General features: G+C 49.8%; 2 protein-coding genes across 4 annotated transcripts in view; one reads left to right on the top strand and one right to left on the bottom strand.

Moving 5' to 3' along the window:
• Positions 1-14,728, bottom strand: part of RHOQ (ras homolog family member Q) — a 34,698-nt gene extending 19,970 nt beyond the window's left edge. The window contains exons 1-2 of one of the 2 annotated variants that reach the window (XM_047067802.1): positions 14,552-14,728; positions 13,933-13,991 (exon numbers count right to left, since the gene is read on the bottom strand). In XM_047067802.1, coding sequence (XP_046923758.1) covers positions 13,933-13,991; positions 14,552-14,693 — 201 coding nt within the window. In that variant the 5' untranslated portion in view covers positions 14,694-14,728. The remainder of the gene's footprint in view (positions 1-13,932; positions 13,992-14,551) is intronic. The other variant, XM_047067801.1, reaches the window with a different exon arrangement.
• Positions 14,729-16,119: 1,391 nt separating this feature from the next.
• The window catches only part of ATP6V1E2 (ATPase H+ transporting V1 subunit E2), a 51,789-nt gene continuing 48,837 nt past the window's right edge, over positions 16,120-19,071 (top strand). For both annotated transcript variants that reach the window (XR_006960216.1, XM_047068723.1), the window contains exon 1: positions 16,120-17,826. The gene's annotated coding sequence lies outside the window, so the exon portion shown is untranslated. The remainder of the gene's footprint in view (positions 17,827-19,071) is intronic.

The following is a 19,071-nucleotide window of genomic DNA, read 5'->3' as shown; positions in this document are numbered from 1 at the left end:
ACTCACAAACTGCGAGATCATGACCTGAGCTGAAGTTGGACGCTTAACTAACTGAGCCACCCAAGCACCCCAACAGCTAAGAGTTAAATTGGAGTAAGAAATGGCTTTTCTGTAAGGAAGTGGAGAGGGATCTTTTGTTTCTCCATAATAAGATCTCACAGAATTGTTGGGTCTTTAAACTGTGTGCTTATACAATCTTAATAAAAATGAAATGACTTTTTAAAAAACTGGAGAAAACCAGCATACAGTACAAAGAAGTAAATTTCTAAAAATATTCAATATCACCATGTAGAGCCAAACACTAACATTTTGACAATTTTGTTCCAATTTTTTCTTCACATATTACATATATGCATATTTTTCAAAGTTGTAATCATGCCATATATAATTTTGATTCCTGCTTTTCACACTTAACACACCATTAGCCTTTTCACATATCTTTAAATATTTGTTGAAAGCCGTCTTTAATGGCTGTGATTATTCTAATACACATCATGCTGTCATTTAACAAATCCCTTTTTACTCCGCATTGATGCATTTATAATTTATCACTATTATAAAAATCGCTGTGAAATATATAGTTTCATGTAAATCTCTGTGTACTCTGAATGCTTCCTTGGTGTAAATTCATAGGAATGGGTCACTGAAATGGTCTTTGCCAAATTAACCCCCAAACAATTTGGGTCCAGTTTTACTCTCAACAACGGTGCGCAGAGCATCAGCTTCTCTGACTCCTGGGTATCGAAGTTTCCAACTTGTCCAATTTGATAGGTAAAATCAAAAGTCTGTATTTGCATATCTTTGCTTACTAGTTTTTATTTGTATATCTCTGCATATCGGATGTTCACTGGCTATAGCAGTCCCCATTTATCCATGGGGATACATCCCAAGACTCCCAGGGGATGCCTGAAACTGCAGATAGTACTGAACCCAGTACTAGACCTGTACACACATACCTATGATACAGTTTAAGTCATAAATAAGGTACAGTGAGAGATTCACGGCAAAATAAAATAAAACGATATACTATAATGACATTTATGTGAAGTGGTCTCTCCCTCCCTCAGAATATCTTACTGTACTATCCTTCCCCTTCTTGTGATGATATGAGATGATAAAATGCCTACCCGACGAGACAGAGTTAGGTGAAAGACGTAGGCATTGTGAGGCTACTACTGACCTTCTGACGATATGTCAGAAGGAGGATGTTTCCAGACCACAGTTTCCAGACCACGGGTAACCAAAGCTGTGGAAAGCAAAACCACGGATAAGGGGTAAGGGGAGGGGGGGACTTCGGTATGCTTTTCTTCTTTTTGTGAGCTTCTGGTTTATGTCTTACGTCTATGTTACCACCGAGACCACATGGTAAATTAATCCTTTGGCAACCTCATTTATATCTGGATCTCTTATGAGTTAACACAAATTGGACCCATGGACCCAATGATCCGTGAGTACCTGGATCGTGTTTCTGAATCTCAATGGCCCCGCTTATCTGTGAGGCTCTGGGCAAGTGGCCAACCAAAAAGACAATTGATGTCAGCCCTCATGCTTTGCCATTTCCACCTTCTCATGGCACATCCCATTTCTACTCGCATTTTGGTCATCTGTATACATCTTCTCTTCCCACTTGACTCTAAATTCCTATCTAATGGGTCTTTATTCTGCACCTCACCTGTATTTAACAGGTACTCTGATATCTGGTGAGTAAAGACATAAAGGTGGGGAGTGGGCAGGAGACAATGATCAGAAGTACTGACAGAACCAGAACACTGGAAGGGGAGAGGGGAGACCAGCCCCACCACTCCATGAGGCAGGGGTGAAAACAGTACCAGGAGCACACAGGCGGTAGACCTTTACTTTCTGCCTCAGAACCCAAAAGCTGGTTCCCAGAGCCTTGGACACTGTCCACGTAATAAAGACTGACAAAAAGGAATAGAAAGGAAAGAAAGACAAAGATTATTCAGCCATAAAAAGGAATGAACTACTGATCCATTCTATAACATGGATGACCTTTGAAAACATTACATCGAGTGAAAGAAGCCTGATACAAAAGGCCGAATATTGTAGGATTCCATTTATAGGAAATGTCTCGAACAGGCAAATCCATAGAGACAGAAAGTAGATTAGTGGTTGCCAGGGGCTGAGGGGAGAGGAGAACGGATAGTATCTGCTAATGCGTATAGGGTTTCTTCAGGGGATGATGAGAATGTTCTGGAATTAAATAGTGGTGATGATTGCACGACTCTGCAAATACATAAAACCCTGAATGTGAACTGAATCCCGATTTTTAAAAAGGAAGGAGAAGTAAATGCATACACTGAACAGTCTGGTCCACCAGGAATTTCTAAAGAATCACTTTCTTCCCAACACCAGCTTGCCCAGACTGTGATGCTTCCACACTGCCCTGTTAGGTGGGGGCAGCAAGATGTCACAGCTCCCCACAGGGGAGCAGGCAGCATTGGTGTCTCCTTTCCTAGTGAGGCTGAGCTGAACAAGTCAGTCCACTCGCTCTCCCCCTCCCCTACCTTTAACAGAGTGCCACAGAACACTCTGGAGGGATGCCTGACATAAAACACACTCGAGGACTCCTACAGATCCACACTTGCCAGAGTACCCGTTCACATCCTGGTCAATATCTTAACCAAATAGACCCAGCAGCTTTTCTGCTAATGGACACTATGAGTTAAGAAATGAGTTCTATTATGCTTAAATGGGCGATGCTTTAAAATGACCACCTATAATCTGATTTTAAAGACCTTCAATGATGTCCAGACAGATCAGAATCCCCTTTAAAACAAGCTGATAAGAAAGCTAACGTGGAGGGGACGTCAACTCATCAGAAAGGTTCTTTCCACAATAATCTTTCCGACAGATTCCCCTAAATCCCACACTCACCTGGCTCCTATGGGATTCCCCAACCTTGTGCTAAATGCTAGGCACCACATGCAGTCCCCTTCTGGGGGCTTACAATCTGGGTGCTGAGTGAAGATTTATTCATGAGTAAGACCAAACGCTAGGCTGTGGCCAATACACAATTTCTCAGTTGAAATTCAAAGAAGAGGTTCAACTGCAAGATGGCTGGAGTCACAGAGGAAGAGGTCACAGGATGCCTCGGTCTCAGAAGGACCCTCTCACTTTCTGCAGGCTTGACAAAGACCTGAAGCCCCCCCCCCACACCCCACTCTGAAGGAAGAAGGGGTCCTGCCACCTCTCTCCCCTGTTCCCCCTCACATCAGCCCCTTCTCCATCCCTCCAGAGCCAGAGCCTGCTAAAGACACCTTAAGGTAATAAACGTGAGCCTGAACCAGCTCACTGGGGAGAACAGCCCTTTGAAAAGTAAACTGGGATAAATGGAATTTTAATTGAACCAGACAATCAGGAGTAAATGTTCTCTCTCACCGGCAGCTCTTAGAGGGGGCATGCTTTGAGCCAACACATTTATAATCCCAATCATTATGCCACTTGACAGAGGATGTTTTTTCTATATTGGAACAAGTTTGGAAAAAAAGAGAGGGAGGGAGGGAGGGAGAGGGGAAGGAGGGAAAGAAGGAAGGAAGGAAGGAAGGAAGGAAGGAAGGAAGGAAGGAGGGCCAGCCAGGAGAATGGAAGAGGACACTAGCACAGAAAGCTTTGGTCAGCCAGAGTAATTACTGCCAACATGCATGTTTGAGTAACAGCCCTTCCTCCAACCGCTCCTGGTGACCTGCCTGGGGAGTTTTGATACAAAAGGACGTCATAGCTCATCTGTTGCTCTGGAACTAATTTAGCACAAACCAAACTGGCATGGTCCTCAGGGGCAGGTCTGTCACCACCCAGACTGCTAACCTCAGCCACAGTGAACAGAGCAAGGCTCAGGCCCCAATCTGTCTAGCTGCTTAAAATAGAGGAGAAAAGAATGCCTTGGCACTTAGACCTCATCAAAGAATACCAATGGAGTCTACTATGTGCACAGCCCTGGGCCAGAAAGCACATCAATGCAGCCAAGGGCAGCTTAGGAAGTTCTGCTTCAATTTTCTCCTGATAGTGCCCTTGGTCCCACCTCCACCAGATGAGCTAAGTAGGGAGCTTCCAAATATGGAGAGTCCCAACCATGTGTAAAGAACTAGAAACAGGGTGTATGGAGGTAGGTTTGCTGGGGTGGGGGGGTTAAAAAGTGAATAAATTATGTTCCCTGCACCCCAGGGACAGTGTATAAGGTATAAGGTAGAGGTGCACATGTGTGGTATCTGTGTGCACCTGTTATGTGTGTGCAGTGTGTATGCGTATAGTATGTGTGTACATACGTGGGGGGTGTGTGCATGTGTCTGGTGTGTGCGTGGTGTGCGTATGTGTATGGTATATGTGTGGCGTGAGGGGGAGTGTGGGGGGCAGCAGAGTGAGGGGGAGTGTGCGGGAGGATGGAGGGAAGGGGAAGGTGGAGGGGAGTGACTTGGTATGAGGAGATAGTACACAAATACTCATTAACTCAGTGGTTCTGACCTCTCAGTCCATGTCAGAATCACCTGGAGGGTCTGTTTTAACAGAGATGTCCCTGAATTTCTGATTCGGGAGGTCTGGGTTGGAGCCCAAGAACCTGGATTTCTAACACGTTCCTAGGAGACGTCTTTTGGTTCGAGGAGCACATTTGAGAACCAGTGTGGTAATTCAAACTTTTGCTGAGCATCTAGTACACGTAAGAATCCAATCTGAGCACTTTCTCCACCTATAATTTGACCTGGAGAACCCCTACTGAGCTTAGCTCTTAGGAGCAGTTCATCTCCTATGGACAGAACCTGGCCCCCTCTGGCCCCCAATGAACGGGCACCGGTTCCCCTCCCATCATGCAGTGTTGGCCCTACCCCTTGGCTGAACTGCTCGGCCTCTCCGGTAAGGCCTGCCCTTACCACAGGTCCCTGCCCAGATGTGATACTCGGGGAAAGTTTGCTGACTGACTGCATGAATGTTGTCATTGCATCCTGACAGCCACAGCGGCTGCAGCACTGGCTGGAGGATCCGGGGGTCCAGGCAGATGTGCTGTCAATGGGGACAGCTCAGGAAGGTGAGCAAAATGAGCAGCAGGTGGGAGAGGCAGTCTTAGGTTGTAAACAGGGAATATTCAGTTGTAAGTGGGACACACAGATTTGAAACTGTTTCAGTTGGAGAGTTTCCACCTACAGGGAGAAAAGAAAGGCCTAGGGTAGCCCCTATGGGACAGAAAAAGCACCTTTGCAGGTCACAGTTGCCCTGCCCAGCAGTCCAGCCCACAAACAGCAAGTTCCTGCCAAGTCAAGGCTAGCAGGCAGAACAGGACACGAAGAGGTGGGGGGGGGGGGGGGGGTCCTGAGTCCTCCCAGAGGAGAGTCAACTTAAGTCAGCAGAGAACTTTCCCAGCCCCACTTCCGGGGCAGAGGCTACACCAGTATGCAAATAGCACCAAGGTCCTTTCACACCCCCACCTGTACCACCTAGGAGGAGGCTCTTTTTTAAAAAATAAAAATTTTTTAATGTTTTTATTTATTTTTGAAGGAGAGAGAGAGACAGAGCATGAGCAAGGGAAGGGCAGAGAGAGAGGGAGACACGGAATTCGAAGCAGGCTCCAGGCTCTGAGCTGTCAGCACAGAGCCCAATGCGGGACTGGAACTCCCGAAATGTGATATCATGACCTGAGCAGAGGTTGGACGCTAAACCGGCAGAGCCACCCAGGCACCCCGAGGGATGGGGGGGGGGCTCTTTTTAAGCTAAAGTGTAGGTAAATGAACAAATTAACAAAACACCCTAACCTTCTAGGGGGCAGTGTTTACGGGAGCCATTTTAGCGGCAACCCTCCTCTTCCACTTATAGCCACACATTTTACCAGCTCTTGTAGCTAGAAAAGCAACACGCCCCAGGGGCACCTGGGTGGCTCAGTGGGTCAAGCATCTGACTTCAGGTCAGGATCGCACAGCTCATGAGTTCAAGCCCTACGTCCAGCTCCTTGCTGACTGTGCGGAGCCTGCTTGGGATTCTCCCTCTCCCTCTCCCACTCTCTGCCCCTCCCGCGTGCAGAAGCACAGGCGCGCACTCTCTCAAAATAAATAAACAAACTTTGGAAAAAATAGAAAAGCGACTGCACGCAGAATGTACTTTTCACATGAAACATTCAACAACAGAATATATGCAATGTAAAAGAGACATTTCACACCATCATGCTGATTAGCATGGGTAATTTAATGTAAAGAACCCAAGGCTTGGAGTGGGACAGCTTGCCCTGGAATCTTGCTGTTGCCTATCACCAGCTTTGTGGCCTGGAACAAGCCATCATCTCTCTGAACCCGCAAAATGAGGCACACGCCGCTTACTTCCTTAATTCACAGAGCAGGTGAGAGGCCTCTGGGAGGTACCAAATGCAACATGCTTTGTGCTCTGTAAAAATGTCACTCAGTGAAGAGTGTGTCGTTATTAAACCCCAAATTCTATCCTAAGTCTGGGCGGGGCTGGCAAGTCTGCTGATTGGGAGAGAGGCGGCTGGTTCCCTACTCCCACCAGTCACTTGAAAAGAAACCGTGACAACAATAAAGTCCCTTCCCCCTACTCTGGTGTTCTTTCTATTAAAATCAACAAGCAACACAGCACCAGATTAATTATCTCTCTAATTACTGAGTTGTCAGTTACCCAGTGAAAAACTCCATAATTTAGTTATCAGCCCTGCTCTACAAGTTGACAACGATACCAGGGATCTGGGGTCCACAGAGACACATTTGGGACATCCCCCCACGCCTGTGCTCCCCATGCTCTTCCTCCTCACTCAGAATATGAGCTCCCCATGACCCTCTGCCTGCATGACCTCATTTAATCCAAGGCTCCCCAAGCTTTCATTCATGGGACAGAGAAGAGATTATGTGTTCTGCACATGGTGGGGTGGAAGGGCCTTGAGTTAAGTGACTGAGGTTGAACAGCCCAAGCCCAGGGCTGCCTGTTGGCCTTACCCCAACGCCTTGAGCCTAGGAGCGGGGAAGCTCAGATTTGATCCAATGACTCCACAAGGAGATGCAACTATAGTCCCCATTTTACAGATGAGGAAAACTGAGGTTCCGACAGGTCAAGACCCTTGCTTGGAAGGGGCCCTAGCAGAGTAACATGGGAGCCCACAGAAGTCACCAGTAGAATACTCTACTCTCTCTCACTTCCTCCTGCAAGCCTACATCTTCCACAGAGCTTATCCCCATCACCTGTTCTCAGCTGGGACCATGCAACACTCAGTTTCACAGGATGACTTTTCCCAGCTGCATAGGCAGACCTTTCAGAGATCTGACCCCTCCTTTCTTCCCCCACAGAAGAGCAGAACACAGAGCAGGCACTGCACCAACTCCACTGAACCAAACCGGTGTGGAGCCCCCAAAGCTGGTCTGGACCGTTACTCCCAGCAGGGGTCTGGTACTCAGTCCATGGTGGCTGAGAGTGACCAGGGTGATCCCATACACCATCTCTAATCCTTACGGCAACCCTGTGAAGCAGACATTATCTCCCCAGTGGGCAGGGAGGGAAGAGCCAGCGGACCAGAGAAGAGGAGCTGGGATTCAGATTTGGTCTGGAGAATCCAAAACCCACCCTTTCACAGCCAAGCTGCCTTCTCCTCAGAAGCTCTAGATGTGAAAGGCCTCAGGGAAGTTGCAAAGGCCTGAGACCAAGAGACAGTATTGGGAGACAGGCCCGCCGGTGACCACAAAGCCCCTGGGCTCTAGGTGGGGGTATAACTGATGCCTACTGCATACCTCCATGCTATACCTCCTTTGAACTTTGGAGACTTCTGTATTAAATAAAACTTTTCTCCAAGAAACCGGTTGTGCCTGAAGCTATCATCTAAGGGCTATTGCCTTAGTCTTTGGTTTACCTTTTAGCAGAAAGGAGTTGAAGCCAAATTAAGGATCAACTCAACCTGAGAAGTATTTGTTGTACCCCTTCCATGCCCCAGGCACCAGACTAAGTGCTGGAAACGTGCTGGAGAAAAAGAAGGACAAGGCTCTAGGTCCTCAGGGAGCTCAGAGAAAGCAGGAACCGGCCCCAGAGGGGATCTACTCAGGGAACCCGGGAGAGCTCCCATGAACCGTCCACAGCTACCTAACCTCCTCGGAGGGCCTCCCCCACTCGCTCCCACGTTTTCTTGCTTCCTTGTACGAAGCAGCTGCCTGCCAGAAAGTAAAAGAGGAACAGCAAACTGCTGAGGGCAAGGAAAGAGGCTCCTGGATCGTGGCTTGCCAAATTAGGGCAAAACCAAGCCCCTCCAAGGGAAAGGAAATCCAGCTGAGACTCAAGAACTTTAGCTTTTAAAGACCTGTGTGGTCCTCGGTTTTCTTTCTTTGTAACTGCTTCCCTTCACTCCAACTTGCAGTTTGCTATTCTGTATCTGAGACCTCTTGGTAGTAGTGCCCGCGGCTGCCAACATATGTGTCACTGCTAGAAACTGATACCCCCGTGGAAAGCTGCTTTGTTTTGTCCTATTTTAATGCCGTTAGGTCTCCTCTCCTGAAACCCCGAATTCCACAACAAAACCGCAAACACCCAGTTTGCCCTAAGGCCCCTGACCCATGAGCTGTAAAACAATGCTTCCTACCTTTTTCGTATCCTGGCACGCACAGAAATGACAACATATGCTCAGGCCCCTTGAGGCTGCACAAGGAGCCGCGAAGATGGGATCTTAACACACCTATGACACCCACTTCTGCTACACCTGCTGGGAAGCTTTGGTTCCCAGAGCGTAAATGGCAGTAAACCTCAAGAAAACCATGAGAGAAGTGGAGAAGCCAGCCAGATCAGATGGCCAGGAAGGGGACAGGGCCCACCTGCACACAGACAAACCATTCAGAACTGATGCAGACTGCCCCCGCCCTGAGGCTCCTGCTTGCGGGACCACGGTCGGAGCTAACATATCCCAAACCCACATCACAGTGAGAAGAAAGGGAGCACAGGACATTCAGTCACTGCAGAGGCTTTGGAGCCAAGAGAGGCCATCCACCTTCCCAATGCAGAGGAGGAAACCAGCATTCAGTGTAATGTGGTGCAGGCTGCAGATATAAATAGCTTCTAAAAAGGTTAGGAAAAACGCACAGACGACAAATCTACAGTAGGTTACTAAGGGAAATCGGGATGTTTAGTGCCAGCAGCTCACCTGTTGAAGCTGGGCTGGGGAGGAACTCCGTGGCTTCTCCCAGACTCTGCTCCCCAGGCCCTTCAGGGACGCGGTGAGGGGCTGCTGACACCTGGAGCCTGCGGAATGCAGGCGGGTGTTTCCCGAGCCCTCCTGATGCTCCCCGCAGGCCCCTTCCAAAGTAAGGAAAACCTTTCTCCTAATTACATCTCTGTCCAGTTTCCATTCGCCTACTCACTCTCAATTTCCTCATCTGGCAAAAGTGTACCTCCGCAGGTATTGTGAGGAAGCCTGCCTGAAGGTAGGAGGAGCCTGAGGTGGCAACACCCCCCCAACCCCGCCCCGTGGCCCCTTCCCATTATATTAGGCCCTTAGGTGCTGCCCCATGAAACACACAGAAGTCAGGGCATTCCAAGGCTGCCTCCCCTGGAGATTCCCTTCTGGAGGGAAAGTACTTCCCTGGTTACCCAGAGGGCTTGGAGGTCAGCCACAGCTGCTGGGCTACGTCAAGTAAGAAACAGATCTCACTTGTCACTGAAAAGCCAACCCCAGGGACACCTAAGTTAAGGGTATTTATGGCTCTCGTGTATGCATCCTTGAACCTGTGTGTGTTTCAGTGAACAGACATAGCAACAGCACACCCAAAAGCATGCATATGGACTTCCACATACTGAGGCAGTGGCTAAATCTGGAACTTTAGGGAACCCCAAAGCACCCCCAACACACACCCTCCCGAGTGTGGGTATTCCGAGACCTGGGATAAACTGGGCACCAGTCCTTCCCTCTTTAGAGTATCAAGTTCTGCCTTCCTGCCAAGGATTAAGAGATCAGCCAGGAGCCCACAGCTCAAGAGCAGCTTGCCAGGCAGCTCCCCACCAGCTCATCTGCACAGAGAGTGAGAGCTCTTGCCACCTCCCCTGTGCTCCAAACAGTATGGGGGCAGGAGGGAAAATACTGCCTCTCCAGTCTCAACCTGAGTGGACAAGAGGGCTGCTGCAGAGCCTACCCTGAAGTCCTGAAAGCTGGGCAAGAAAGGAGAAGCTGCAGAGACTCCCAGGCTGGAAGCCAGACCCCTCTACAAGGCCCCAGCGAGGAGGAAGGCACCACTGCCCTCAACTTCCACTCCAAAACGCTGGGCAGTCAAAGCGTCAGGGATGCTCCTGGGCCACCCGGGGGCTTGGCCAAGAGAGGGGGCTTCCCCTCTGGTGTGGAGGACATTGAGGGATGTGCCCAGGCAGAGCCCATGATAGGGACTAAAGCTGCCCAAAACACTCACATTCCTACTCATTCATTCTCTCCCCCAACCTACGCTCCACCCCCCCAACCCCCCCTCCCCACCTCCACTCTCGACCAATAGTGGTAGAGGGCAAGGGGGAAGCAGACTCCTCCGGAAGGCAAAAGGTCATCTACCATGGTCATCTCTTCTGTTCCCTAGTATGTAAACTGAGTGAATGTTACCTATGGCTTTGAACTTGACTGGGGTCAAAGAGGAGACCAAGAATAAGCACATAAACTTTAAGTTCCAACCTAAGGGAGGCCCTTATTGCTGTTATTCAAATACAGCGAGTGAACATTCTGGGAGAGCATTTTGGAGAGAAAGCGACGCTTTCCAGTCCCGTGCACTTCCTCCTCAACGCTTCTTACCTCCCAAAGTAGAATCAACTGAAACCTACATACCCCACTTGTCTCTCAAAGTGTGCACTGAACTCTTAGTTTTTCTAAGTTTCTCTTACATTACTGGGGATACAGGCTCTGAGAAAGAAAGGAAATCATCTGATACAACAGGGCATTTAGAGCAGGGAACACTGGACTGTGTCCATGGGTCCAGTGATGGGGACTGTGGGAATCAGGAAGTACAAAGCTGGCTCCACACCTCCAGTGAAAAGGTTCTAGGATCTGGAATCTAGTGGAATTTCTATCATCAACTCCAAACACAATACACTATCCTCTTCCACCTGTGACCCCCCTTGTCCCAACAAAACTGACCAGGGTGCAGTACAATAATTTCTTGTAATATTTATACTCATCTACTATGAGGGAAGAACAGTGTCAGCTGTTTTCACATACATTGAACAGTTCAAGCCAGTTTACAGCACTGCAGCATAGATTCTAATTGTCCACATATTTTACTACATCACAAAGGTTAAATACAGCTAGAATCGCACGACTAGTACGGTAAGACGGAGATATGAGCCCAGGTCTCCTTGGTTCGAAAGCCTGTGGGCTTTCCTCTGCTGTCCGTAAGGCTTAAACGCGGATGTATATGTGTGTATGCATGTCTATGTGTTTACTTATTGTAAACATGGCTTCATAGAGGTATCGCATCTTAATGACAACACAGGAATCTCCTATGTAACACACATGAACAGATATCTGGTTCAGACACTTCTACTTATCCTATCATCAGCCATGGCAGAGCCCTATCTTAAACTTATTCTTTTGTAGTCCCCAGGTGCTTAGCACAGTGCTAAGGTAGACAATGGGCACTCCTCACTTAATCTCATTGATAATTACATTGCTAAGATTGCTTATTAGTAATAAACCCTTAAATGCTGAAAGATGAATTATCACTAACTTTGATCTAAAAGGGAAAGTTCCAGACACTGGCAAAAACACCAAGGGGGCCTAAAACGCATCTTGGCCGATAGAGTAGGTGTCTGACCGCTGGGTAAAAACAGTAACATCTGAACCTTACTAATAGTTTGGTCCCACTTGGTATTGTATCTTACAATCTCCATAGGAAACAGCAATCACGATGACTTATGGGAAGCCCTGGTTTTGTGAGTGGGTCCAACTTCAGGTGATTCTTTGGATCTGGGTTCTCTCCTCTGTAGCGGTTGCATACGACCCCCACTCAGAGAATGGCCATCAAGATTCCAGGTGTGTCTATAGACAACAAGGAATCCAATCAACCCAGGTAGCATCTCAGCCTCTCCTGTTGCTTCCTATGTGTATAACCACCTCAAACTGGGGCAGATTCAGACCCGTGCCCTAATCCCAGCAATACCCGTCAGTAGCTGTGCAACCTTAAGTCAGCTACCTAGCTTCTCGGAATCCCAGTTTCCTCATCTGCAAAGATAGAATATCACTTATCTCATGGGGTTGTTTTGTGGAGAAAATAAAAAGATATTTGCATGTGGCTGTCCCATGCCTGGTATGTCGAAGGAACTCAGTAAATATTAGTTGGGTCTAAAGGTGCACAGAACAGGTCTGACATACATACATCCTGTTGAACAGGGCTTGTGGTCAAACAAATGGTCATGCTGACAAGTTAAATGAGAAAAGGGAAGAGGTGCTAGTGAGAGAAGTTAAAATTAGAGACGATGTTTAAAAACCTCTCTCCTTTCAACCAGTAATTTCAACCTGTTATTTATCTACTCTGTTGCTCAAAAGTTGGTCTTACTTAACTGACAGAGTTCTGCCTCTTGCCCTCCATACGTTCTGACAGAATAAGTAACAACTACAATACAATAGGGCAGGCATCCAAAAGGGGCCCTGGAAAGCTAAGAACTGGTTGTACTGACTTACGGCGGTCTGGTGAAAGGGGACAGCCTCTGGCACCTTGCACTGCCAACAGTTTCTCTATCCTCGGATGCTCCTCTAACTTAACAGTTTGGAAACCAGAAGCCACATCAAAACACTCTCAATAAAACATTTTTCAGACTCTAACCTGGTACCACAATTCTGAAATCCGAATCTAGAAAAGCTACAAAGAATAGCTCCCCTTTATTGAGCACCTGTGTGTGCCAGACTCAGTGCTAAGCATCTGGCATATATTACATGAACAGGAATTTTTTCTAACATTTTATAGAAAAGGAAACTGTACTACCAGACATCCTCCAAAGCACTCTCTAAGCCCCTCAGCTGTTCACATGGCCTCAACGACTCAAGTCTGGATGACACGTGGAAATTTCTGCCCAAGGCTTCATGTCTAATCACAGGGCTGGATTCTACAAAACTTCATTACACACAATCATCCCAGCCCCACAGCAAAAGTGGGTCTGGGAAGAGGGTGGCTGGGACAGAGACAGGGAGGAGACTTGAATCCTTTAGGAGCCACCTCTGATTTGCTAATGGTCAGAGGCTGCCAGGAGGAGTGTGCATTTTCTTTCTGCACAATAATCTCTCCCAAAGAAAACCCAGACAAAGTCACCTGGCCTTCCTAAGGAAGAAAAAAAAGCTCTTCCTCCAAGATTCATACTGAACTCCTAACCCTTCCTCTTCCTCCTTACCCCAGGGAGTGGCTGAATGGTTGTTGTTTCTTTTCTTTTTTTCCCTATGGTCCTCTGGTAACACCACAAATTACGTTTGCAGGGACTCGAGTCCCAGAGTGCAATGATGTTGTAATAAACATAACCAGGACCAAATGCCTTCCCATCATATTAGATGATGCCATTTCGCACCAATCAGGTTCCTCGGGCAGGCAGACCACTCTCCAATGAGGGACCAGACAGAGGCTGTGAGGGGGAGACCTGGTCATCTGCAACTAAAAATAAGGGCGCTTCATGATTGGCCGCTGCCACTTTGCAACAGGAGTTGGGACCCACACACCAGGCACCATACAGAAAGCACACACAGGCAAAAACTTTCACAGCACAGGGGTTCACATGGGGTGGGCTGGGCTAGGTTTGTTGTTGCGTTGTGTGTGCTTGCCTGTGTTTCTCCTTTTCCTAATTTGCTGACTTGAAAAAAGAAATAAAGATTTGATCCAGAGGGGCCCCTCGCAGACACACCCTCCCTCTTCGACACCTCAGTTTCCAAAGGCCATTTGCAGCCACCCTGAATTGAGGAAAGGCAAGGGGATGTCGGCCAGGGGCCAAGACACTCACCTGTCCCGCCGTGTCATAGAGTCCCAGGAGGTACTGCTTGCCCCCTACGGTGACGCTGACTGCAAGGGCAGAAATGGGGGTGGGGAGAGAAGTTCAATTATCTAGGGTCTGGGGCAACCTCGCACCCCACCTGGACTCTTTTATCTCAACCCAGCCGGAGGCATGCGGCGCTCTCGGGGAGATGTCACCCCTTTTCCCTTGTGCCCTGTTAAGTGGTGTGAGGCCAGCGTGTGATGTGATCCCCGCTGCCCACTCTCTTCTCCCAAGTCCCGTAGCCACGTCTCGCCCGGTGCCCTAAGTACTTCCCCCGGGGGTTTGGGGCAGTAGGGAGGAGGCTGTGGGAAGGTCATGGAGGTCGGCCCAGGGCGTCCGGGGGTTGGGAAGTGCGGTGAGCTGGGACTGGGCCGGGGGTGGGGAGGAGTAGAAGAGGGGTCTACCGAGCCGGCGACTGGGAGCGCCGGAGGGGAGGTCTGGGGGTGGGGCCGGGCGCCCGGTAGAGGGCAAGGCGGGGGAGGGGTGGGGAGCGCGCTCGGGGGAGGCGGCGAGGGGGCTCCGCCAAAGTTGCTCCAAAGTTCCCGGCCCGGGGAGCGGCCCCTTAGTCAGCAGTTCCGAGGCTTACCTGCGTAGTGGTCGAAGACGGTGGGCACGTACTCCTCCGGGAAGGCGTCGTTGGCATAGCTCATGAGTAGGCACGTCTTGCCCACCGCCCCGTCGCCGACCACCACGCACTTGAGCATCAGCGCGCCGGGCCCGTGAGCCATGCTGCGGCCGGCCGGCCTCCGGGCATGGTCCCCCCGGAGCCCCCGCCCCGGCCCCGGGCTCAGCCCCAGCCCGCCTGGGGGGTCCGCCTCCGCCGCCGCTCCGCGCAGCAGGGCCGCCCCCCCGGCCCCATGCAGCGGCTCCCCCCGCCCGAGGGGAGGGGGCGGCGGGCACGGGGCTCTGCCGCCGCCTCGGTCGCTGCCCGGATCCCCGCCCGGGCCCCGGTCGCCGCGCCCGCCCGCTGCCCCCGCCGCTCGGCGCCCTCTCCCCGGCCCGGCCTCCCCAGGAGGATCCGCTGGATCATAAGACTGGCCGGCCCCAGGGGAGACGGCAACTTTGGGGAGGGCAGTGGAGGGGAGGGGCCAGGCGGCTCTCCCCGCCCCGCGCGGGTCCGGGCCCCCTCCCAGCTGGGCCCCGGAGGAGGGCGGGCCCAGGCGCCTCCCCGAGAGCCGACCGCCAACCCCGCGCCCCCGCCCGCCGGCTCCGCGCCCCGCGCCCGGGGCCCCGCCCGCGACCGCCGCTCAGCCCTGCCCGCTCACCCTAGCTTGACTCCCCGCGAGGGCTGGGGAGGGGGTGAGGGGGAGGAGCCGCGGAGCTGGGGCGGTGTGCGGTGGCGAGGGGGTGGGGGGAAGGTGAGGCTGGGGGAGGAGGCCGAGAAGGAAGCGCTCGGGAGGAGCCGAGGGCTCCTCGCGCAAGTGCCCGCAGCGCCCGGAAGCGTCCAAAGGCCCGGTGCTTGAAGAAGCCTAGGAGGCCTCTTGGGGAACCACGACGACTTCAACGATGACGCAATAGTCATGCAAAATTATACATGTATATTTAAACCCCACCCGGAAGGTAGGATCCATCCTATCGGCCTCTAAGTGCACAACAGAACTAGAAATGGGGAAGGAAGAAAGGCCAAGAGGTTTAAAAAAAATTTTTTTTTAAGGCGCGCGAGGTGGTGGGGGAGGGGTTGTGGTGGACCACCACAGCTGGCTTATTGCTTGGCACACGCCCCCCCCCCCCGCCCCAGTAACAACGCAGGCTGTTCACAGCACGAACTTGAATCATTTACTTTGAAACTGGTGCCTAAAGGAGTCACAGTATCTTGAACCTCTGAAGCAACCCTCCAACAGCCAGAAAAAGGAGACCCTGTGGGGTCTGGATGCGGCAAATGTACCCCTGCGTCCTCTGGAGGCAGCATTCTCTGAGGTCGCTTTGCAGTCCCGAGTGTCCTTCGAAGTGGTGGATTGTGATCCCTGAGGATACCCTTGCTCTAAGACTTGGCCTGTGATCCAGGGGGCAACTTCTGACCCCTGCCTGGGCAGAGCTTGGAAATACTGTCTGTCCGGGTCCTGTTCACTGACCTACAGTGCTGCTTTGACCATTAGGCACTGGAGGAGAGGGCAGGGGAGAGTGCCAGGGAACCACAACCTCCCATCCCCTGCTGAATGTGAGAAATGGCTTTCTTTCATTGATTCACAAGATTGGAAAATGCTATGTTGAAAAGCTGTGCAGAGGTCAACTGGACCATCTCCCTTAGCTCTCTTGAGGTTGTAGATGAGCAAACAGACCTAGAGAGGCAAAGTGGTTATCCCAAAGTCTTCCAGCTAATTCCAGCATTCAAAGACCTGGAGCGTACTTTGGAGAATGTCCCCATGCCTCACTTCCCAGGACTCAACTCTCAAACCCCAAATCTGATTTCCACTGTCCCAGAAAGACTTCCTGGATTATTGGAAGGTCTTTGTGGGGTCACACTGAACATCTCACCAGACCCCTCCACATTTGGGTCTAAGTGTGGGTGTTGGCATTGCCCCACTATTTTAGATTATGCAGTGAATCTGGAAGATAGTTTTTGTATTCTGAATGACAGGTTAAGGAAGGCAGGACAGGGCCTTGAAATCAGGTCTTGGTTCAAGGCCAGTGTCTGCCACTTCCTGTGAGAGGGGAAGAAAGGAGGATTTGCCCCCTTTGCCTACAGGACCATTTCTTCAGGCAGCATTTGTAGAAACTAATGTTCTAAAAGGAAGGTCTATCAGAAGAGGTTAAGAAGCTACCAGAGTACCTCCAGCAGGGAGAGTGCATTTGGTCGCAGCTCTGATACTTGTTAGTGGTGTTACCATGAACATGTGACTTCTCTTCTCCCAGCCTCAGCTTTCTCATCTATAAATGTGAACTCATCTGTGGAATCAGGTCTCACCCTTGAGAACTCTGGAGGCTTTCAGAATGTGTCTGGAGAGATCCTGGTAAAAAGTTTGGGACAAGGAGAGAAGCAGTTGCTGGAGACAACGGGAAGGCCTTTATGAGGGATGACAAGGTCTGTCCTGGGACTGGAGGATAAAGGCTTCCCTGAGGCTTCCCCCATTCAGGACTCCAGCCTCTCGGTTCTTATAATACTTCTCAGAGGGGGCAGATATTCACTAAGGATCCAAGAAACTGGAGGATCAGCTCCGGAACCTTGAAGGATAGTGGGAACCCAGGTTCTGGATGCTCTGGGAGAAGCTCTGGGAATGTCAGAGCACCCCAAGTAGGGAGCTGATGTTGGATGAATCATGCAGTGGTGACTTCATTGGCAATGGTGACCTCATCCCTTTGGCCCATAGAAGAACCCAGACTGACTGCCAGGAATACTTAGAGTTCTGGTCTGATTCCAACCAGTGCGTATGTGGATGGGTGGGGGCATTATCCTGGATGCCCCAGGTCAGCATGTGGATGAACTGATGGGTTAGCCGGCAGGACCAAATAGATGTCAACAGAAAGCTTACTTTCCAACAAGCAAAGAAGATAATACAGTGGTAAAAACAACAACAACAACAACAACAACAACAACAACAAAAGCCAGCTTTCACATTTCAGGGATTGCAGGGACAGGAAGCAACTTTGTTTCTAAGCATCCGCAGACTCTGCTGGCTATTCTCCCTTTGAAACTGCTAATGTCGAAACACACAGGTCTGTGTGTGAACAGTGAAATCTCTGCTTAGCCTTCTCCTCGTTTCTCTCTACTTCCTCCTCTGCATTGATTCATCCTGTATTTCATTTAACAAGCATTTACTGAGGTCTACTAGATGCCAGGCTTTATTCCTGGACGCGGGACGAAGAGCTGGAAAGCCACAATCTCTGGAAAGAGAGGAGGAAAACAAACAGATGAGCAAACAGGTAATTACCGTATGATGTGGTCAGTGCTGTGCTGGAGGCTAAGAGGAGGCTTCTTGAAGTGCAGAGAAGGCTGTTGGGTCTGGGTGTGCTGAGGAAGGATTCGAAGAAGGGTATCACTGGCTTGGGTTTAAGGGGCTAATAGGAGTACGTTGAGAAAGGCTGGGAAATACAGCCCTGCACCAGGATAGGAGGAAACAGTACACAACTTTTTGGGATTGGTGAGCCATCTAGGGTGAACAGGGTACAGGATTAGTGGTGCATGGGAACTGGTTTGTATTAAATTGGGAACTTAATTGAGAATTTGCAGAGCTGTGTATTGTGCTCAGGTGCTGTCCGGGTACTTGGTACTCGTTTATATGAGCACACGAGATAAAATTTGTAAAGAGTATCTACTGGGTTGTCTTTCCAGAACAGCACCATTTGCTTCTGCTAAATGTTCTTTCTGATTTATTCTCTGTGATCATGTGGTTTAAATAGAAGCTGCCATCTTCTTACACATCCTGCCCCTGCCCCTGCCCCTGCCCCTGCCCCTGCCCCTGCCCCTGGTTGATTAGCCCTGGGTGGGTGCCTGATCCAACATAGGACAGTCAGAGCCATTCCTGAAAAGCTTGAATTTGGGATTCAAAATAGGAGTCTCCCTTGTTCTATGAACTAAACCAGAAGATGTGAGCCTGGAAGCTGTTGGCCATTCATGTTTCACATTCCAGCCATTCACAAAATATCCAGTCCAAGAAAATAAAGCTAAAATGCAGAGAGAAACAAAAATGGAAATATAAACCCTCCCTTACCACCATCCCCTCCCCAGAAAGGCAGAGACAGTACAGGCTATTTGTGAATTCTGCTTCTCGTTATCCCTGAGACCCTGTTGTACTATTTTTCTTCAGTTGGTCACTTGAGTTAATGAGTTCTTCCTCCCCTTTTATCTAATGAGTATGGGGTCATTTTCTGTCACTGGTAATCAAAGGAATCCTGCCTGTTGTTGAAGTAGGTGATGTGTAGAGAAATGAAGAAATTTGCCCAAAGTCACACAGCTGGTAAGTGGCAGAGATGGATTTCAAAATGATCTGTCTTCAAAGCTCAGCTCTTTCCCATGTTCCACATGAGGGAGGCATCAAAAATTTTTCAGTAGGAAAATGTTTAGAGCTCTCTTTTGAGAAGATCACTCTGGTGGTGGTGTAGAAAATAAATTTGGAGGGGATGAGAGCAAAGGCAGAGACCATGAGAAGGAGAGAGATCATGAAGGTC

The sequence above is a fragment of the Lynx rufus genome, unplaced genomic scaffold (assembly GCF_022079265.1).
Source record: "Lynx rufus isolate CCGP_SWC_20201006 ecotype Redwood Valley unplaced genomic scaffold, mLynRuf1.p SCAF_8, whole genome shotgun sequence".
NCBI classification, from domain to species: Eukaryota; Metazoa; Chordata; class Mammalia; order Carnivora; family Felidae; genus Lynx; species Lynx rufus.
The sequence above is the reverse complement of the archived record's forward strand: the minus strand, read 5'-3'. Positions and strand labels throughout refer to the sequence as shown.